Raw genomic sequence first — 15357 nt, 5'->3', positions numbered from 1 at the left:
ATGTTGTTGATAATTGACTGGGGTCTGCAAATGAAGAAATCAAGTGTCCAATTGCACAAGGAGGCACTGAAGTCTAGGTATTGGAGCCTATTGGTTAGTTTTGAGGGGATGATGCTATTGAGTGCTGAGCTGTAGTCAATGCCGAGCATCCTAATGTATGCATCTTCACTGTCCAGATGTTCCAGGATTGAGTAAAGAGCCAATGAAATGCCATCTGTTGTTGACCTGTAGGCAAATTGGAGTGGATCCACATCAATCCTCAGGCAGGAGTTGATTTGTTGTATGCCATACTTCTATTAATATGATGCAGCTTGAAATGCTGCATTATGTTCTATCTTCTGCATGCTCAGAACTTTTCCATATAAGTAATTCAACAATTGAAAAAATAAATAAACTGTGGAATGAAAACAGAAAACACAGAATATACTGAACTTGTCATAAGTCCTTCATTAGAACGGGTCAAATGGTTGATGTCTTAAAATAGTTTTTTATTTCATCCTCTTGGTTATGTAACCCACTTGGGTAGACATAATAGGTCACATGTGATATTTCAAAAAAAAAATCAGTATTTTTTTCCTGTGCTGAAGTCAGTGAATGCCCCTGAACCAACGTCACTGAAATTTAGTACATAATCATGATGCAATTGACACGGTGAAGTTATAAAATGGGCCAATGGGTAGACTGTATAGACCGTACATTGCTGGGGAGAGTACTATCACCAAAATGGGTGTTACCATCAAATGGTCCCATGCTTACAAGTTTGTAATCTAGATGTTTTCTTCTTTTAAAAGTACACTTGATCATCCCTGGAAATGTTAGCCATTATTTCCATTTCTAACGGAGGAGATAGTCAAGGACTTAAGGTAGTCAGACAGATTGGTGGGTCTAGGTCCACAGCTAGGCTTGACAGGGCAAGGATGATTGACGGGGTGATTGTCCTCGCCTGAAGAACATTAGTGGACTAGGTGGGCTTTTACAACTGTCGGGTAGTTTTATGCTTACTGCGGCTAGGACCTTGAACTCAACTCATTGGATCAATAGATTTGAGTTCATGGCCATCTTCTTCTTCTGCGTGCTTCCCCCTTCCTGTCCAGTTGTGATGAATGATCTTGGCCTGAAGCATCGACTGTTTGTCCCCCTCCATAAATGTTGCCTGACCTGCTGAGTTCCTCCAGCATTTTATACAAGTTACTCTGGATTTTTAGCATCTGCAGAATCTCTTGAGTTCATTGGATCAGTGGTCTGATCCAAGAATATAACTCCCATCTATATTCTGCACCAGAATGCGCTCCTCCTTTAAATACAGAGAGAAAAAAAACAGGAGCAGGGGAGGCTATTTAGCCCTTCAGGAGTGTCCAGACTACCTCGTCTCCTGCTTTGTGCCAGTTCCCCGAAGCCTTTAATTTCTCCATCTTTAAATTTTTTTTTATCTGCTGCGCAAGGATTTCTGTCATTTCTATATAAAATTTATAAGGCAATTTCTTAACTTGTCTTCTAGTTGATTTTCATTAAAACAATTACGAGACTTTTTAGAAATACTCCTGACTACAGAGTTCTTGGGGAGCCTGCGAAAGGTGATTTAACTGCAGTGCACTGGGTTTCTGCTGTAGTGAAGAAAACAGCGAGAGAGATGTTGACAATTTTTTTTAGGGTAATTGACATCCAGCTCCGGCTCTGCTGTTGGGCAGATAAATTGCCGAATATTGTTCCCCAGGGTTATTCTATAACCTCTTGATCAGATCACATGGAAATGTAAAATCTATTATTCATCTTCATTCCTCCGATATTGATGACATCGGCAAGGCCAGGCCCCGAAGCTGCCCTTGAGAATGTCTCCACCCCGATTCACTGCAGTCTATAACGGTGAAGGACAATTGCCGTGCTGATAGACACGGTCTTCGGGATTTTAACTTAGAAATAAAATCAAATCAGGCAACGAAACTCAAACGACAGAAACAGGTCCAATATTTTTTTTTGTTGGGCTCCGTGGTCCCGTTGTTACATAGGCCCCACCGTATCAAATTGGACTAAAGTCTTCTCTTCATGATCTTATGGCCATTCATCAATGAAATAATTAAAGGACTAGTTCGATAACGAGTTGCAGACAGGAACTGAATTACAATAATAGGAATGAATTCTGGATCTAGACCAAAGTTGGAGATCTAACTGAAGTCGCGTACGGAATATCTGAAAACGCGTTGTCATCTGGAATCTATTTGCGAATATTGGGTGGTTAATAATTTAGGGCGGTCGGAGGAATTTACAAAATATAATTTGCCAGTGGAAGTTTGGTTTAGAAATAAAATAAAATCAGGCAACGAATCTCAAATGACAGAAACAGTCATTAGCCCTGAAGTAGATGGCGGAGTTGGTCCTCAAAGCGTCGGTTATACAGTAATCGATATCTGTACCCGGCTGGAAGCCCGAGAAAGGGTTGTTCAGACCATTAGAACCCGGGGATCTCTGATGTGAACTACGGATGGAGCCGGCGCAATCTCCCCCTTCTCTCTTTGGAATTGGATGCTTGTTACTAATCCTATCCGGTGCAAGGAATAATCCAGGAATCCAATTCATCGCCCTTAATCCCCATCAGAGAAACACCACTGTTGAATGTGATGTCGAAATTAAACTTTAATCAAATGCTATTAAATAAAACATTAAGCCGAAATCGGCTTGTCTCATTATTTCGTTCCATTCGTGTTCTGTACCGCCCTGCAAATACGACATTTATATATAAAAATGTAGTTTCTCACTTATACTTTTTTTTTGGCCCAAAGACCGAAAGGGCAAATTCTATAGCAATGGGTACGGGCTCAAAATGAATCAGTGCTGTGTCCTTCAGAACGGCATTTACGAATAATTCACGGGTAGTTCGATCCCAATACCTCCCAGAACACCCAGATTCAGATTCAATAATTAAACAATCATATCCAAACGAAATCTGCCAGGCCTGTAGCTAATTGATCACATGAATTATTAACGATTATCGCTAACATTAACTGATTTTCCATTGCAAATGTGCCATGTTCCGGATGGACACGTTGTGAATGATATTTGCATTTGATAACAAAGTGGTAAAAAATATTTGGATTTCGCATCAGCAACAACCACGAAGTAATGAATATCGATGCGAACAGTTTGAGACTGATTACACATCAATTCTCAACTTTTTGCTGTTTTAAAAAATCAAACTATTCTTTATTCGTAATAAAATATTTACAAAGATAAACCAACTCTTTCCCTCTTACATTCATAGTCAATGTGTTAAGTCGTGTTCTATTACATTCCTTAAAACCAACAGGACTGCTGCCACTCATCTGGTTCCCTGGGGTGGTATACTATCACAATAATTGAGGAGCTTCCTCATCCAGTCCGGCCCCTCCCTGTCCAGTAGCAGAAGTTTCCAAACCGAATTCAGTCTCTCTATTCTCACCATTGTGACCATGGACTACATTCGGGCACAGTTTTAGGATAATCATCTTTAAACAAGGAGGCAAATCAGTGGTTTGAATGTATCATCTACATGCTTCCAGAGGGGTAAGTTCAGGAAGAGCTCCGGGAACAATAGCTAACTGCTTCATTGGAAAGATTGGACTGTGCAATTCGCACGAGATGTATCTCACATTTATTTACATTACCGATCAATTACTGAAAAAAAACCTTTTGAAAACGGATTAAATTCACTCTCATGTCCATTGCGGTCCTCTGAACGTCCACTTAAAGAAAGGGTATATATTCAGATGGTTGGGTTTAACAGGAGGGTTGAGTAGTAGGTTTCATTGGTGCAGAGCGATTTTTACTAAAAACCGGTGCTGTCACTTCGCTTTTGGACATTTATCTCGCATCCCTGCAAAAACAGTTTTAACCAGAATGGTGATATGGTCACCTCCGGAGCTCTGGAGTACTTAAATGCATTTATGCCGCCCTTAGCTGGGCACTGTATCCAAGTACTGCCACCGTTTACGGCACAATCTTCCAAACTGGACGGTAAATATCGCCACGCCCTCGGTTTAAAACTAAATCCGAAAGCGATTTTACTCTAACCATTAGGAGTCATTAAAAAAGACCCATTCCTCCCTTCAATCTTTCCAACTTCACTTCTAGAAATACATTTAAATAAAAACGAAAATCACCCTACGCAGTATCTAACCCGTAGTAGGATTAGAATGATGTTATGCTTGTTAAATCATCCCAATAATCACCCTTTCAACCAAGAGTTTGGAACGATAGGTCTATTGCATTCCACAGAACATTAATACACACAGATTACACAGAGCAGGGTTAAATTCGATATTCTACTAAAATCTGCCATGGTTTCGTGAGTGCAGATGGTCTAAATGTACAGTAGGAAGTGGTAAGAGTAAGGGGGGGGGGAGCGGAATGCACTTCAGTGGCTTAAATTATTTATCAGCCGGAGATCATTTTTTTCTCTCGCTCACAACGGGGAAATCACTTTTATTTTGTGCTACGGCGACCTACTTCAGCCAAACTAAAGGGAAGGAATTCAAAAGAAGAAATTATTCAGGACTTTGTTCATTTTCAACGGCGTTTTTTCCCCCCACCGGCGTTGGACATTAACTTGCAATTAACGGAATACAATGAAACTATCTGGCAGATAAATATAAGACCATAAGACGTAGAGCAGAATTCTTATTTTGAAGTTCAACAACGAAATGAACTGTACATTTGTTCTTAATCTAAATTACTGTAAATCACACAAATCGAGAGAAGTGTTTTTTTTTGTTTTAATCTTTCGATGTTACCCAAGATTCACGAAGAGACAATCCAGGGCCGTGTGTAGGTAGACACCAAGGCTCGATTAACTGAGGTAACGCTGGAACCAGGATGCAATATTAAATTGCTGCAAAATGATCATAAAGTGGCTGATTCGGTGATTCATTACATAGATGGATTTGCCAAAATATGTGCATTTCAGAGTTAAAACCATAGACTTTCCCTTCCTGTAAAGTCAAAGCCCTGTTTGACTTTGTTAAAAAAATACCGTGCCCTTGGCAGGTGTAAGTGGAAACATCTCTTATCTTTGATCAAATGAATGGAACCCAATCACGGCAGAAAAGGAGCTTTAGAATGTACACGTTTGTAAAATTCCCGTCAGTTGTTAGAAATTCGCTTTAAATAGTTGTGTATTAGAGAATATAAATCGTCAGGGATGTAGGACAGAGATGAATTAATCAGCATTTGTGCCCGTCGTAATGGAAGTAAATATCAAAAACATAAAACAAATCTATGTGGAATAATTTAATAAAACAAGAAAAGTGAAGACAACAATTGACACTTTAGATGCAATCTTCGTAAAAGAATTCAGAATACTATTTTACAGAACCCATTTCAGTAAACCCACGCAGTTAATATTAACTAATAACATTCCATCTTCATATCAAGTCTGTTTCCTTGCAAACACCAGAATTTAAATAAATTTAAAAAATCAAAAGCGAGTTGTTAGAATGGACAGACATTATGGAAAGGCATCGACAGAGGAATCCAAGAGTATGTGTAGATGTTTCTAACGCGTACAGGTCGTTTATAGCACACTAGACACGCACTAATTAAAAAAATAATGTTCTGAAAATCTAATATTGAAAGCATTAGCGCCTCATCCGGAAACTGCAAAAAAGATACATCACACAGACTCCAAACCATGCAGAAAAAAAAGCATAGAATACAGCCTTAAAACAATACTACAATTTCACCTATCAATTATTTGCAACTTTTCAAGAAAACACTCACCTGTGCAAGCGCCCCAAGCTATCTCCTGCCAATTTCTTCAGTTGTTCTTTCCTTATCTCCATAACTCCGCCAGAAATGATTCCACCGTCAAAGTGATTTTATTTTATGACTAGATCGCCTTAAATAATTCCAGTTACAGTCATCACGGAGCTTAAGGCCGCTCAGAATTTTACAAGAACTTTACTAAAGTGACCTTTTTTTAACTTCTCAATGTCCTTGGGATTCCAATTGGTTTATGGCAATAGAAATATAAAGCACCCGTGGATCATATAGTAAAATAAATTCATCTTTACTCTTCCTGCAAATTAGATATGCTCAAGACAGGTTCAATTGGGCCATGATTTCACGGATTAACCTTGCTATGGGGGCGGGAATTCCTTCGCAACCGAGTGTTTCATCAGAGTTGAGGAAGCAACTCATGAGCTAAATAGCCCAAGTTTGATGAGCAGATCTTTCAGCACCAGCAATCGTGGACAGCTCCCACTGCGCATCTTAGCACCACGGACAGCTCACGCTTCCTCCTGGCTCCTCCTACTCTCCTCCTGAAACTTTCACGACGCCAGCCTGAGCGCCACCCCATCATAGGGTCCGCTGTAAACTTCACAGCGCTTGCCAATCGCTTCCTGCATTGATTTAATAAGCCAACCTAGTTCGCCATTGGCTCCTCGCCCTGTCAGTCAGCGCTATCTGACTGGATTGAAGCCAATCATTCTTGGTTTCCATCGTGGATGCTATGGTAACCGTACGAGATTTGAACATCTTAACTGCTGGGAACATATGGTCACACAATGAAAGCTGATTGTGTAAAACAATGCATCTATCTATATAACCTATGCAGAGAGAACGTATCAGGGAATCTGAAACACGAGACTATAATAATCCAAGAAGAATTCAGATGAAACTCCTCTATACTGCGTATCCCTCATGGAGCATTCAAGTTAATTTCATGGATGTATTTAAAGGGAATCTCGACAAGCTCAGGTTCGGGACAGGACCAGAAGGATAGACTGAGAAACAGAAATGGATGGGCTTAACACTGTATGGACTTCATACAGTTAAACATCCAGAGGGGAATTCAATCTGGGCCAATTAAATATGTTTGTTACAAATTAACATTTCTAATAATCTCCTTTTGATGTGCTGTGGAGAGCATTCTGACTGGTTGTATCATAAATTACTATGGAACCTTCAGTGCATAGGATTGCAAGAGGCTGCAGAGGGCTGTACACTCTGACTCTTCAAGAGACATTGCCTCAGAAAAGTGGCTTCCAACACTTAAGGATCCTCTTCTCGTTATTATCATCAGGGAAGGGGTACAGAGTCCTGAAGATCAACAATCAATGATCCAGGGAAGCTTTCTCCCCATCAACAACACCTCATTATTCCTTTTTATGCACTATATATCTATTAATGAAATTACAGTAATTTCTATGTATTTGAACTTACTGCTGCTGTGAAACCACAGATTTCACGTTATCCAGGACACCGATAAGAAATCTGATTCTGATTTTGAGTCTGGTTTGGAATAAAAGGCCAGCATCAGAGATTAGATGGAAAAAGGTGCTAAGTAAATGCACAACTTTCATTCTTCCAGCCTAGTCTCTCTGTTCCTTCAACTTCTCAAAAATTCCCAGGAGTCATTTTATTAGAACATAGAATATAGGACAGTATATCTCAGAGCAGGCCCCTTGGCACACAATGTTGTGCTGACTTTTTAACCTACCTCTAAATCATCTAACTATTTCCTTCCATGTAGCCCTCAATTTTTCTATCCCCAGAACCACAGTGATATTCTGTTTCTTTGAATCTTTTATTTTTGCTTTCTGAATTATTTTATAATATGCGAGAAGTCTGGAAAAGGAGGTTCATGGAAATATTTGTTTGTTTTGTACATTAGTACTAGGGAAGCTTAATTGTTGATCTTATGGCTGTCTCATCAGAGAAAATATTAAAATGCATAATAAAATTGCATTGATAGCAAAATCTGCCCGTGCAGTAACCATGAGTAACCAAAACTCGCTTATCATTGGCTGAATATAAACATCTAAAAACATTCATAGCTACAAATTCCATAAATAAATTATTGAAAGAGAGCACTTTTAGAGCATTGACTAAGATCATTCTATACTTTCTGTAAATATATTTACTGCACATTATCTTGTCCAGGACTAGCTAGAGACCATAAGACCATAAGACATAGAAGCAGAATTAGGTCATTCAGCCCATCGAGACTGCTGCACCATTTGATTAGGGCAGATCCATGACCAAGAGAGATAGGAAGATACCTAATAAGCTAGATAGAAATAAAATTATGGACATACTGTATATACAGATTCAGATTCATTTATTTATCACATGTACATTGAAACATACATGAAATGCATCATTTGTGTTAACAACCAACATGACCCAAAGATGCAAGCACCACTGTACACTCTGGCACCAACATGGCACACTCACAATGCTCCGCAAGACAACACAGAACAGAGCAAGCATTAAAACAACAACCGCAAAACAAGCCCCTTTCCTCCTTCCCACCCATCCACACACACAGACAAATCCAGGATAGGCCTCTGGGCCTCCCAATCTCCAGTCTCCAGGCTCCAGCCATCAGGCTTTGACTTTTGACATCTGATCGACCTTCAGGCTTTGACCTTTGTTATTGACCCTCAGACAGGCTCCTGAAATCCATACTTGAACTTCATGCCTCTTGCTCACATGCACATCTGACCCATATACTGGGACATCCTGACATCCACAGATATCCTTCATCATGTGTCCGAGTTGCTATAGATAAGTACATGGTGGAAGGATTGACAAGCTGTTCGATACTACAAATCCAGTGAAGTCTCAGCAGTAAATCTCAGGGCAGCTGGTAGCGTAGTAGCCAGCACAATGTATTATAGTACAGGCAACATGGGTTCAATCCCCACTTCTGCCTGTAAGGAGTTTGTACATTCTCCCCATGACCACGTGGGTTTCCTCCTGGTGCTCTGGTTTCCTCTCACAGTCCAGAAACACACTGATTGGTAAGTTAATTGATCATTGTAAATTGTCTCGTGATTAAGCTAGGATTAAATCAGGGGGTTGCTGGGTGGCGTAGCTCAAGGAGCCAAAAGAAAAACACCACTCAGCGAGTGTTCCTGGATCAAAACTGGGCTACAACCAAGGAAGCACTGTGTGGCCAGACCCACATCAGGACCAGCTGTATGGAAGTGTTTGGACACCTCTGTATTACTCCCCACTCCGTTATCTTTGTTGAATTGTCCCCATTGACAGGGCATGTATGCTACTGTACAACACTGTGACTCTGTGCATTCTTGAACCGTGGAAGTCAGCAAGCACATCATCCACAAACCTTTCTTCACATCTGCTAACACTTACTGAGCAGCACACACACACAAGGTGCTGGAGGAACTCAGCAGGTCAGCCAGCATCCATGTGGAGAGGAATGAACAGTCAATGTTTCAGGTCAAGTTCCTTCATCAGGACAGTCCTGACCTACAGAGTTCCTCCAGCAATTTTTGTGTGTTGCTCAAGATTTCCAGCATCTGCAAAATCTCTTGTGCTAATATTTACTCCTTGTCTTAGAGTTAACCTCTGTTCTGTCAAGCACCTTGTGATAGTTAACAATTTAATACAATTTGCTCGGAAGTTTATACCTGCTTGCCTGTCCATCAATCCATCTACCTATCTCTAACTATCTACCTGTCTATCTAACTAACCGCCTTTAGAACACGGAACAGCACAGCACAAGACCGGCCCTTCAGTCCACACTATCTGTGCTGACCATAATGCCAATCCAACTAATCCCATGTGTCAGCACGTAGTCCAGATCCCACTATTCCTGGCCTGTTCCTGTGGCTGTCTAAGCATCTCCTCAACACCAATATGGTACCTGCTCCCACCATTACATAGTCAGTGCATTTCAGGCACCCACCACTCTCTGTGTTCTACACATCTCCTTCAAATGTTCCCCTCTCAACTAAATTGCATGTCCTTTGTTAAATGATGTTTCCACCATGAGAGAAAAAGACTCTGACTTCCTACTTTCTCTATGTCTCTCATAATTTTATGCAGTTCTATCTGGACCTCACCTCAGCATTCCAGAGGAAAATAAATCTAAGTTTGTCCAACCTTTCCTTACAGCTAATGCTCCCCAATCCAGGCAACACCTTGGTGAACCTCTTCTGTAAAGCTTCAACACCCTTTCAATAGCTTGGGGACCAGAAAGGCACACACTATGGCCCAATTGTGGCCTAACCAGGACTTTATATAACTGCAACAGCACATCCCAACTTTGATAATCAACATCTTAACTGATGAAGGCAGATAAGCTGTATGCCTTCTTTACTGAACTATGTGCTGCCACGTTCAGGGTGCTATGGACTTACACACCAAAATTCCTCTGTACATCAATGCTTCTAAATGTCTGGCCATTTACTGCATACTTACCTGTTACCTTTGACCTTCCAAAATAAGTTACTTCGTTCTTCCCAGATTAAACTCCATCTGTTATTTCTCCACCCAAATCTCCAACTGATCTATATCTCACTGTTCCTGTCATATGTTGAGTAAGTAACGCATAAAATTGGTGGGGTCAGAGTGCTAGATATGGTTTAGATTATGAGGACATGCAGTCTTCTTTTATTGTCATTTAGTAATGCATGCATTAAAAATGATACAATGTTTTTCCAGAATGATATCACAGAAACACATGACAAACCGACTGAAAGACTGACAAAAACCACATAATTATAAGATATAGTTACAACAGTGCAAAGCAGTACCGTAATTTGATAACAACAGACCATGGGCACGGTAAAAAATCTCAAAGTCTCTCGAAAGTTCCATCATCTCACACAGACGGTGAACCTCCAGCGCAGCAAATTGCCGATGCAGCATCCTGGAAGCATCTGACCACAGTCCGACTCCGAGTCCGTCCGAAAAACTCCGAGCCTCCGACCAGCTCTCCGACACCGAGCACTGATCACCAATTCTGCCGGGCGCTTTGACCCCGGCCCTGGCAACAGGCAATAGGCAATAGGCAAAGCCAAGGATTTGGGGCCTTCCGCTCCGGAGATTCTCGATCGCACAGTAGCAACGGCAGCGAAGTGGGCATTTCAGAAGTTTCTCCAGGAACATGAACTTTGGTGAAGTTTTTGACAAAGTCCTGCGTGGAGTACTAGTCCAGAAAATCTGAGATGTGTGGGTAAAATGGATCCAAAATTGGCTGGATGAGAGGAAGGCTGTGGAGCATGAGTGTATTTCTCTGACTGGAAATCGGTAACAAGTGGTATACCAACAGTGACCATTGTTGTTTATGAATTAGTTGGAGAGAATGTAAGGGGTATGATTGGTAAGATTGATGGGCAAAATTGATGGACTCGTAGGAAAAGGTCAAGGTTCATGAGACTGATGAGTTGCCAATTGGAAAACTTGTTTGTTACATGTACATCAAAACACAGTGAAATGTGACATTTACATCAAATCAGCGAGGATTTGGCTGGGCAGCTCGCAAGACTCTCTACACTTCTGGCACGAGTATAGCATGCCCAGAACTCATTAACCCAGCTTAACCATGTCTTTCCTATAACAGGGTGACCAAAACTGTAAGTTTTGCTTCTCCATTGACTTGCACAACTGCTCCATTATGTCCCAACTTCCCTGACATTCTAAACAGTTTTTCTGCATGCTTCAAGGCATGTAACACAATGCCGGCCACAAAGTGTACCTCCTCTCCCAGGGTAGTGGCCACTGTCTGTAACAGCAGCATTCAACACTATTATTCTATGGGTCTTGATGAACAGACTCCTACTCAGTGGTCTAAATGCACCACTGTGCAGCTGAGTGTTGGACTTCCTAACCAACAGACCTCAGAGAGTCAGGATGCACAACCACTCTTCCCTCCTCATCACCCTCGACACGGGTGTCCCCGTGGGCCGGGTGCTGAGCCCACTGCTGTACACTCTGCTCACCCAGGACTGCACAGCCAGACACCTGAGTAATCAAGTTGTCAAGTTTGCTAATGGCACGACAGTGGTGGGGCTCATCACCAACAATGATAAAACGGCCCACAGAGAGGATGTTGAGAGGTGGAGGAGCTCGGGGTCAGTTGCCAGGCAAATAACTTCTTCCTCAATGTCAACAAGATAAAGGAGATGGTTGCTGACTTCAGATGAATCACTCCATACACACCCCGCTTTATATTGGTGGCATAGTGGAAACTGCGAGCCACTGTGCACGTCACACACAACCTCTCATGGTCCCAGAACACATTCTGTCCAATCAGGAAAGCTCACCAATGCCTCTGCTTTCTGAGGAGGCCGAAGTGAAGCTGGATCATGCACATCCATCCTCACGTCATTCTACAGATGCATGGTAGAGAGCATCCGAGCAAACAACCTCACTGCGTGGTTCAGAAACTGCACAGCGGGAGACTGGAAGGCTCAGCAACAGGTAGTCAAAAATTCCCAATGCATCACCAGCACCAGTCTACCTGCCATCAAGGACATCAAGGTCAGCTGTGTCATGAACGATCCCATCCACACTGCTCATGGATTCTTTGTCCCACTGGAGGAGGCTACGTTACATCCACACCAGGACTACTTAATTCAAAAACAGTTACTTTCCCCAAGCAGTAAGGACGATCAACACCTCCACCCACTAACCCACCCCACCACCATTGCTTTATCATTTCCTATCAGGCACTTCATGTGCAGACCTCCTGTGCCTAGCGTCACTTTATAGATGTACAATCAATCTATGTATATAAGCTATCTTATGTATTTATATTTTTGTGTTTTATGATTATTCTATCCTTTATCTTATTGTGTATTTTGTACTGCATCAGAGGCAGAGTAATAATTATTTTGCTCTTTTTAATGCATATGACATTAAACAATCTTGAATCTTTCAATGAACTATACTCTTGGGGTGGGGGCACCAAGCCCATCTCTCCCATTACACTCACCACTGTCCTACCATTCTTCATCAAACTGCATCACGTCCCGCTTATCTATATTGATATTGATTTGCTGATCCTCAGCCCACTTGGAACTGATCAAGATCCCCCTGTAATCTATGATAACCCTCTTCACTATCAACACCTCTTAATCTCATGTCCTCTGTCAACTCATGGATCAAGACGTGTGTACTTGCATCCAAATCATTAATATAACTAACAACCCCAGATGTTATTCGACTTCAGTAACTCTCTGCCTCAAAGGGTTATTCACGTTCAAAGTGACTTTATTATTAAAGTACATAAATGTCACCCTGAGATTCATTTTCTTGTGGGCATTCAGAGTAAATAGAAAGAAACACAATAGAATCAATGAAAGGCTGCCAAGACAAATGTTGGAATTGGAATTGGTTTTTATTGGTGTCACATGTACCGAGATACATGGAGCCCCCTGGTAAGCCTCAGGCTCGCTCAGCTGGTTTTCGTCTAGGGGGCGCAGCCTTCAGCCCCGCCAAATAACAGACAATACACCATATACGATTAAATTATTACACTTTATAGATCTTGCTGGAACTATGTAATTAATAGAGATAAAATATAAAAGATAAATAAAAGGCACCAAACTCATCAAAGTTCAACCACTTTGTGCACAGCAGTTGGAGCTCAATTAACGGAGTCCTCTTTCTACCATTCGATCTCTTCCAACACCCTCGACCCGCCACCTGGGACCAACCATGGTGGTCGACCAGAGCGCGTCCAGCACATCCAGTCCTCTCCGGTTCTCCTCCCCAAAACCATGGGCCTCGGACTCCCGCTTGGGATCCGTCCTGTTGCCCAGCTTACAGCATCGCATCCCCTCACTCTGTCCCCATCGCGCCTTCTGCCCCAAAGCCCCCGAAACACAATAGCTTACAGACACAGAAGAAAGGATAACATCTTTCCCAATTGGTTCGTCCCCTCTCTTATCAATAATATAACCCAAACAAGCAGAGAGAGGGAGAGAGCTCCTTACATCACAGTTATTATTACAGAAAAGCCATTTTAATTATAACATAACAAAGAAGCCATTTTGTTAGCCTTCACAGTAACATAAAAGAAGAAACCCCTTACATACAGTCAGAAGCTTGCTTTGCATAGTGTTCACACAGATCAAACCATTACACAGTGCATTGAGGTAGAAGAAGGTAAACCAGTATCAATGCAAAATAACTACAGAGAAGGTGCAGTGTAGGCAGACAGTAAGGTGCAAGATCATGAGGTAGATTGTGAGGTCAAGAGTCCATATCATACCAGAAATCAACGAATAATCTTACTGAGAAACTCGTGCTCATCTACATAATGCTGTCTTTTGGAATGTATATGCAAACTGAGTCCAGCAGATGGATTGGGTTAACACAGGCTTTGTTCAGGAGACCAAAACACCGTTCACATATCAGCCCTGCATTTCAGTCCAGTATCCAGTGTCCAGTCACAGGCTGTGGCCAGGAATCCATGGCCAGTGAAGCACCAAACATCACCCAATGCTCAGGTTCAGATTCAGAACCAGATTCAGACCCAAATCCAGATTTCTATATAAATCCATATTTAGTTCCAGATTTTGAATCAGATTCAGATTTAGATCTTGATCCGGATCCAGATTTAGTTTCAGATCCGGATCTGGATTCAGATCCAGATCCATTTATTTATCACATGTGCTACGAAACATACAGTGAAATGCATCATTTGCCTAAACAACCAACTCAACACAAAGGTGAGCCGGGGAAAGCCTATAAGTGTCGCGACGCATTCCAGTGCCAACATATCTTGCCCACTGTGTTCAACAGAACAACATAGAGCACAACAAGCATTAAAACAACAACAGCAAAACAAACCCCTTTTCTCCCAACCATCCACTTATCCAACCCCAGGATAATCAATTCATGGTACTGTAATGCAAGCAGAATTATTCAGCAGAACAAGAGTGAAACATCATGAAGATCAACCTGGTTGGAAGGGAGGCTTTTCCCTTCCATGACCCCATTGCAATGTCCAAGTCTTTTCTTGGATTTCCATCATGTGTACAAATCAATCTCTCTGTAGCCTAAATCCACACTCTTAGTAATCTGAACTGAGTTTCTTTTGTTTTATCACCATGTGGATTGGATTCACACTTTTGGTAACATTGGCAAAGCTAGATGATGACGAGAGCATTGTCCTGGGTTCTAAAATTAGCATTCTCACTCTCCAACATAACGGTAACATATTCACAGCTCCATAGTATCTCTATTAGACTGAATCTACCTGGCAAAGTGAAAAATCCTTATTTATATTTCTCAGCAGGAATGACTTCCCTTTTCCCAGGGGTGTCATGTCACTTACTCTCACCAGACACGTTTAAATAGATTTTTCACACAGCTTATTACACTTACCATTCATACAAGAATGGTGTAGCAAAGTTAATTAAGCATAACTGCACCAGAGGGGAGCTGAGACCCAACTTTGATCTCCCAAAAGCCCTGAGACAAAATCACTTTCTGCTTACACTGACTTTCTTCGGCAAAAAATAAAGAGAGTTTTAACTCCCACTCCAGATCCTTGTCATCAAATCTACGCATTTGGCAAAGTAGCCTGGACAGCTGTGAAGTAGTGTGCCTTTATCACAGCCC

At 41.6% G+C, this 15357-nt stretch overlaps 1 protein-coding gene across 1 annotated transcript in view; it reads right to left on the bottom strand.

Annotated features, from left to right (window-relative positions):
* LOC140204644 (vesicular glutamate transporter 1-like) overlaps positions 1-13565 on the bottom strand; it is a 122975-nt gene extending 109410 nt beyond the window's left edge. The window contains 1 exon segment of the mRNA XM_072271341.1: positions 13435-13565. Coding sequence (XP_072127442.1) covers positions 13435-13565 — 131 coding nt within the window.
* Between the last annotated feature and the right edge of the window lie 1792 nt (positions 13566-15357).

This window comes from Mobula birostris, chromosome 11, assembly GCF_030028105.1.
Source record: "Mobula birostris isolate sMobBir1 chromosome 11, sMobBir1.hap1, whole genome shotgun sequence".
Lineage (NCBI taxonomy): Eukaryota > Metazoa > Chordata > Chondrichthyes > Myliobatiformes > Myliobatidae > Mobula > Mobula birostris.
The sequence above is the reverse complement of the archived record's forward strand: the minus strand, read 5'-3'. Positions and strand labels throughout refer to the sequence as shown.